This window comes from Myotis davidii, unplaced genomic scaffold (assembly GCF_000327345.1).
Source record: "Myotis davidii unplaced genomic scaffold, ASM32734v1 scaffold290, whole genome shotgun sequence".
In the NCBI taxonomy this organism is placed as follows: Eukaryota; Metazoa; Chordata; class Mammalia; order Chiroptera; family Vespertilionidae; genus Myotis; species Myotis davidii.
The window spans coordinates 2,962,415-2,970,384 of NW_006285049.1; the positions used below are offsets into that span (position 1 = coordinate 2,962,415).

Below are 7,970 nucleotides of genomic sequence, written 5' to 3' on the forward strand. Positions count from 1 at the left end.
GCGGCGGGGGGAGGGGGGGGGGGAACCCCAAACGGGTAAGAAGAGAAAGGAGTAAACACAGTATCATTTAAAAAAAAATCAGGTGGGGAAAAAAAAAACATGTTAAGTACAAAGCAAAGTTAAGAAAAACCCAGGTTTGTAAAGATCCCATTTGCAATCCCATGCAAATCAATTCAGTGCTCACCCTTAATGCTTGCCCCAGTCTGGCAAGACATAATTAGAAATCAACAAGGGTTTTACTGTCTCTGATTTATATCTCTTATCTGTTATTTTATCTCTTTCTGACAGATTTTAAGAAAAAATTATTATACTGTACTTATACTGCATGTACATATGAAAAATATGAATTTACTTATTACCACTGAACTGTACACTCAAAAATGGTTAAGGTGGTGAATTTTGTGTTATGTGTATTTTATCACAGTAAGAAAATTCTAAAAAAAAAATCAGCATCAAGGTATTTTCTGGGAGAAAAAGGAGAAACAAATGCTCCAGAGCAGTGAGAGTATCTATACATATCGGAGCCGAAGTGACGGCTACAACTGGCTGACTGAACGACCAGTCGCTATGACACCACCAGGGGGCAGATGTCCAATGCAGGAGCTGCCCCCTGGTGGTCACCACACTCCCACAGCCAACCTCCCCTGGCCATTCAACCTCCTGCAGTCCCTCCACCTGGACTGGGCGAGATGGCCCTGATTGGCCTCGATCTCCAGCCAGGCTGAGGGACCCCACCCATGCACGAATTTGTGCATCGGGCCTCTAGTTTTAAATAATAAAGTAAAAAACAAAGCAGTGACCTGGTCTTTGAACTTTCTTGTTGCAGATTCGTACGTCAGTGACAACACTGTTATTTCCCAAAAGGCCCTTCAGCTGGATAAGACATATCCTGATTGCAGCCATGCTTATTGCACTTAACAATATTTTGGTCATCCTTGTGCCAACTATAAAATACATCTTTGGATTCATAGGTAAGTTTCAGAAAGGCTTTTTTTTCCCCATCTTCTTTTTTAAAAAAAATTTGTTGTTCAATTACAGTTTAATTCGTATTAGTTTCAGGTGTACCGTATACCGGTTAGACAACCATATACTTTAGGAAGTGTTCCTCCTGAAATTTCCAGCACCCGTCTGAAATCATACATAGTTACCGCAATATTTTTTACTTTATTCCCTAGGCTGTACTTATATCCCTGTGACTATTTTGTAACTACCGACTTGTGCTTCTTAATCCCTCCACCTTTTCATGTAGTCAGCTCAAGCTGATAGCCCCTTAAATGGCAGACAGGGAGCCTCTGTGGGGAGGCCAAGAATCCCCATCTGTCTGAGGCTCCCAGCTTCCTAACAGTCCCATGGGCTCCAGCTGTCACCTTCCCTCTCTCCCAGGTGACACTGGAAGTTACTGACATGATCCGAAAATGTTAGTGCCAAAAGCTACCTTACAGGTCATCTAGTCCAGCTGCCTTTTCTGACAGACGAGGAAACTGAGCCCCACAGAAGTCAAGTCCTATACCTTGGAGTGGACCCTGGGTTTGCACTTAGGTCTTAACTCTGCCGCAAAAAATAAGGGAGGCAGATTTTACCCTCGGGATGCTCTCTCAGGTCTGTGATTAGCTGAGAATAAAGGATATCTTTGGAGGAGGAGGAGATTGGTTTTGTAAAGCATATTATTTCCCTTTACTGTGTGGCCTGCTAATATATTTAATATTTTTATTCTGCTGATTTGGGGGTTTACTACAACTTTAAATCCAATACTGTATAAAACTTCTAAAACTTAGGTAAAAGCAACTTGAAAAGTTAGAAGTAAATAGGAAGGGTGTGTGATGAGTTCAGCCTCCTTAGCAGATGCTTATTGTATTACTAGAGGCCCAGTGCACAAATTTGTGCACTGGTGGGTCCAGTTGGCCCACCCCGATGGGGGCCGATTGGGGGCGAGGCCAGCCAAGGTGAGGGGCCTCAGTTGTTCCTGTCCTTCTGGTCATTCTGCCATTTGGTCGCGGGGCTTTTATTATATAGGATTAATTTCCTGTAAATTTGTAACATTTGGTTGTTTTATTATTGATTATAGGTTATGTGTACTTAGTCTGCAGCTATAATGTTAGGTATAGTTTAATTTTCCTTATAAACATATCTCCTTTGAATAAGCAACACAGAGGATCTTATAGTGGATTTAGTGCTAAGATTAGGGCAGCTTTAGATCTGGTGTCTTTGCTTTGCTGAGTCAGGTCTGCTATGTAAGACGTTGACCTGTCCGGTGTTTCTCTCCTCAGGGGCTTCCTCTGCCACCATGCTGATCTTCATTCTCCCAGCAGCTTTTTATCTTAAACTTGTCAAGAAAGAACCTCTTCGGTCACCCCAAAAGGTTGGGGTAAGTAAGACTTGCAATTTTCCCCATTATAAGTTGTTCTTTGACTACTCAGAATAAACCAGAAAATACACATGGTTCAAAAAAATATGAATTGCTGAACAGGAATGAACAATCAAAGATGAATTGAAATTCTCTGGTGGAGAGAAAGAAGGCTGGAGTTCTGGCTCAGATGATTCCGGGATTTCTTCTCTTCAAATACCTAATATCTTGGGCTGAGTTCTTCCTACCTGTCAGAGGCTAATGGAGCTCTCCCACAGGCACACATGCATCCTATCTCCCCCACTCAGCATTTGTGGCACTATTTTATGGGAAATTACGCAGGAAGGACAGTGTTCATAAACACTTTGGCCATACTCGTTAGGTATAAGGCCGAAAGAAAAGAGGTTGCTTTTGTTTTCCCTCCGTAGGAGCTTGCTGTCCTCTGGCATGGACTGACACCCAGAGCAGAAGCACTCCTTTCCCAGTTAACCTCTTAGGATATGAAATATAGTTTTATGAAACTAGAGAGTGTGTACTTCTTTTCTGTAATATAACTACAGAAAAATACACTAGAAATAATTGTTTTTCCAATAATTACATATTATCCATGACTGCTTAATAAAGTCTTATATTAAGACTTGAAAAGAAGCCTCTTACTGAATTACACTGAATTTTGCCTGGGAGTCATTCACCTCTTGGGGTTTTTCGGGACAATTTGGTATCAAAAGCTCCTCCAATCATCTCACCCCCAAGTTTCTACTCTAAATAGTCTTCCTTGGGCTTTATAGCAGTGTGGCCTTAGCAAGTTACTTGTCCTTTTTTGACCCATTTCCAGTTTATCAGATGTAAAAATGAGTAAAATTGTATTCTAGGTTCTTTCAAGTTAAAAAGAAATTAGCAGCTGCTTCCTAGTATATAGAATTGGGAGACTGACCTGTGTGGTACTAAATAAGGCTGTTTCTGGTGTTACTATTCTAAAGCATTGTATTACACACACACACACACACACACACACACACACCCCACACACACACTTCGTCCCCCCCACCCCCCTCAAGGAATATGCAACATATAGTAGGATTTTATTTTTGTTTGCTTTATAAATTTTCATCACACCTACCACTCTCCTATGACCTGCTTTTTTTTCACCTAAAAGACTGTGAGCTCTCCCCTGGTCATTAAATTGTCTTCTGTTGCTTGGCTTTTTAATGATTCCAGGGTATCCCATCATTTTGATGTACCAAATCAATGAGCCATTACCGTATTTTGAACATTTGGGTTACAATCTCTCTAATGTATTCACCCTCTTTCCTGAACTAGGCTTCTAAATTGACTGAATTGCTAGGCATGGGTAGCTGAGGTATAAGAATAATACATTTCAATAGGCAAATCAGATTGCTGACTTAGGTAAACAATTTACTGTTTACTGCCTTAGCACAAGCTTTGCTAAGCAAGGATGGTTTCTGTGTTCCTCACAAGTTCTCTCTGATTCACAGGCTTTAATTTTCCTCGTGGTTGGCATCATCTTCATGAGTGGAAGCATGGCGCTCATTATCACGGACTGGATTTACAACCCCCCGAATTCCAAGCATCACTAACCCAAAGAGAAATACTTTCTTTTTCTACTGGAAGTGGTTACAAATTATGCTCCAAAGGACACGTGAGCTATTTTACCCCCGTGATTGGAATGTTATTCGTAGGAAGTAACAAGAAGATTCCAAAGATATTCACCAGTAACATCACCAGGCACCTTCAGAAGAGAAAATCATCATTTTTGTCAACAGTGGCTGTTTATGTGTTTAAAATCTGCGGTGCACATTTCTACGCAGGTTTTGCCAGAGGAGTATAAGATGATGTATTTTTGCTGTTGTACAAACAGAATAAGGGTAGCTGAGTGTAATGGTCATCAGATAGTCCCCTCCCCCTTTCCTTAGTACCAAATACTTGTATTCTCAGAATATCAAATGAAATGCCCTGGTGGCAAAGCTATCCCCACTTAATGCCTTCCCCTAATCTTGCACTAAACACTTTGGGTCTATTTAATAACAGAGGCAAAAGGCATGTCTTACAAACTGTCCCTGTAAGATACATGAGTGATCAGACACCAGGCTAGAGTATCTTATTGTCAACAGTAAAAGAATATTTTGCCCATCCTATTTGTGACATTGAATTAATGACGTCTTCATTTAGACTTTTTTTTAAACATTAAGAGAGGGGTCTTATTTAAATTATAGAGCAACAACAAAAATAATGCTTATAGCTGAACTGCCTGTTCTGGAAGCATTTGCTTTTTCATATTCGTCTTAGTCCTCTTATCATACTTTTATTATTGAACAATGCTCTCCCTCTCGTCTTCCATTCTCATTCAGAATTTTTAGAAGACCACAATTCATGTGGAGGTACACTACCCAGTATTGTTTGATACATTTTTATTTGATAAACATTCAGTGCAGGAAACTGTGATTGCTATGTGTTTGTGTATATAATCTTATTCTGTAGTCACCAGAATTTTAATGTATGGTACATTTGATTTTTATTTTTTACATGTGTAGTTTGTCTCTCATTACAGTCAAAACATTTATATTATTTGGGGTGAGGGCAGGGAATTAAGTTGATGGGCTCAAAAATCCATTTGTACGTATTTGTCTATTCTGGATATTTTAAATTTGAAACCTAAGTTATACATAGCTCCGTAATGTTCTTTTTCAATGTTTACAGTAATATCATAATCACCTGCAAGAAAATAAGTTCTTATTTGCAAAAATTTTTAATAATACTGTTCATTTAATTTAGCATAACTACAATAGCATTTAGTTCATTATATCTTAGACAGGTGTTTGCAGACATTTATTTGCCATTTACTACAATGTTGAGTGGTTCTCCATAAAAATAAATGCTAACACTACGAGGAGAAGCAAACTATTATTTTTGCTCACTTCTACAACATACAGGAAATGGATTTAAAAATTAGTACTTACCGCCTGGAATTTCTGGAGTTTGCTACTTTTTTTCAAATCAGTAGCAAGAACATTTGTTCTATATTTTATATTTTAGTAAAGCCAAGTATGAAATACAAGTATCATATAAGTACGATAATATTAAATCATATTCCAATAGTTTTTCTGGAATGTGCTATAAGAAAATATATTTGTTTTATGTATTATTTTCTAGAGGCACAATACTGTAAAATGGTGCACTTTTTTATGGAAATTGAACATTACTAGAAACTATCATAACTTTTAAGTTACTATTATTGGAAAAAATTTTCCAAACAGCATCTTTAAGATGTATTTTCATGCATCTAAAGAGATAGCAGGTGGAAAAGTTGCTTTCTGAGTGTTAAAAAAAGTTTAATCTGAATGTTTTTAAATGTAAATATCAATAATTTACAAAAAAGTGGAAAACTGTAAAATCTGTATATATTTTGAATGTTTTACATTTGAAATGACTAACTTAAAAATGTCAACATATGTAATTATATAAATACTCAAGAGCAATACTACAGTGCCCCATAATGAAGCACCATTTCTTTCTCATGGCCATTTTGGGATGAATTCAGACTGCAGGGCAGACATACATATGGTTAATTTAACCCCATTTGTAAACAGATAAAAATTTTATTTTCTTATTTCATTTATAAGATGGTTCAATGTATTGGGAGGCTTTTTTATTACAGAAAGTGTATATTGGTATATAATAAATGAACTTTTCAAAATGACTATGATGTGATTTTTTTCCATTGCTGAAGACTCTGAGTTATACAAGAAAAGAATTTTAAATCTAAATATTGTCTTTCTTTGTTCTATGTCATTGTTACTATTGACATAGAACTAACATCTGTAGCTGTCAAAAAGAGTTGCCATCTTATTTAGGCAAAATACACAGCTAATCCTAAATCATCTTTATTTTGTATCATCACATATATACCTCTTAGAATAAATGTGGAAAAAATTAATCCCTTTATGGTTAATTAGGGAGAATACATTTGAGATGGGGAAAAAAGAGGGACTAGAAGAAACATGAGAATAGTAAGATAAAGACATGGAAGATTTCGGAGAGAGGAAAGCAACATGCGCGTGTTGAGGATTGGGCAGAAATGGACTCTTAGTGGGAATGATGGGTCATATGGTAAAGTGTTTGCTTAATTTTCTAAGAAACTTCCAAATAGTTCTTCAAAGTGGTTCTGCCATTTTCATTTTCCCCAGTAAGTATACAAGCTCCAGTTGTGCCACATCCCTGACATTCACTGTTGTGTTTTGTACTTGATAGCCTTTCTAGTAAGTGTGAAATATAGGGTGTCCCCAAAACATTTTTGGTATTTTAACAGCTGATAGTTGAATTGATGTTTCTTTATTTTCAGCCAGATTAAGCTTTGAGCAAAGGAAATTCATCCTAAAATGCTACTGGAAGTTTGATAGCACAGTTGAAGTACAAACACTGCCTTTATAATTATAACAAATGCTGATAACTCACTCAATTTTCACTCCTTTTCAGATTTCACTGGTTGAAATAATGGGGGAAGCTAGACTAACCTTTCAACAAAGAAAATTTATCCACTAGACTTTTTTGTGGGGATACATAAAAGATAAAGTTTATGGTATAAAACTGGCAACAGTTTATTAATTGAGGGTCACAAATACCGAAGGAAATGATTCTTGATGTTTGCAATTCCATTGCTTCACGTTATTTGCAGTGCTTAGACCAGAGCGGTCATCAGTTTGAAAGCAGACATTAACAACAACAAAAAAAATTCATATTCATTACCGTAGATTCTTTTAAATTTTGAAAATGAACTATATGTTAATAAACACTGACTTTAGTCATTCAAAGTGTGTATACATTTTTGGGGGGACACCTATAGTATCTTGTGATTTTCACCTGCATTTCCCTGATGACTAGTGTTGGCAACTTCCATGTGTTTCATGCCCACTCATGCTTCCTTTTCTAAAGTGCCTTTTCGAATATTTTGTTTATTTTTAAAATTAGGTGGCTTGTCTTTTGATTGTTGATTTGCCAACGTTCTTTTTATATTCTGGATATATGTCCTTTGTCAGACTGCACATATATTTCCTCAGTATATAGCATGCTACTCATTTTCCTAATGTGTTTTAGTTACATCTTTCTGGGGCTAGGTGTTTACAGCTCAGAGCTCTACAATTCCTGCCTAACCAGGATACGATTAATTGGAATGGTATTGTTGTAATTAATGTTGAAATTTTTAAATTTGAGTGTAAGAGTCTTCTTTTTTCTGTTGGTTTTTCTTTTTTGCTTTATTAATGTATGCTAATATAACTCTTGCCTTATGCAGATATTCCATTAAAAGTAACTTTTTCTAAATCACTTTGAATCTTAGTTGAGATCCAGTACTACATAGACAGGCCCAGGATAGCAAAAAACCTTACTGGCTGCTTGTAATCAACTTTATTAGCTTTCTCAGCCTTTGTTGCAGATACATATAAATGAAACAGGAGAAATTGTTCCATTTGATTTTTATTTACCAGATTGGAAGTTTTGCCATTTTCTCTTGACTCAGCATTCTGCCTCCTGTGCAGAAACCGCATGTACAGCTTGGCCTCTTCAGGATGCACCTTCCTGATTGTCTTTTCCCAATAAAAATTTTGCACTA

The 7,970-nt window shown here is 36.9% G+C and overlaps 1 protein-coding gene across 2 annotated transcripts in view; it reads left to right on the plus strand.

Annotated features, from left to right (window-relative positions):
- SLC38A4 (solute carrier family 38 member 4) overlaps positions 1–5,244 on the plus strand; it is a 63,607-nt gene extending 58,363 nt beyond the window's left edge. For both annotated transcript variants that reach the window (XM_006755515.2, XM_006755516.2), the window contains 3 exons: positions 827–971; positions 2,268–2,365; positions 3,841–5,244. In XM_006755515.2, the coding sequence (XP_006755578.1) occupies positions 827–971; positions 2,268–2,365; positions 3,841–3,942 (345 nt within the window). In that variant the 3' untranslated portion in view covers positions 3,943–5,244. The remainder of the gene's footprint in view (positions 1–826; positions 972–2,267; positions 2,366–3,840) is intronic.
- Positions 5,245–7,970: the final 2,726 nt, after the last annotated feature.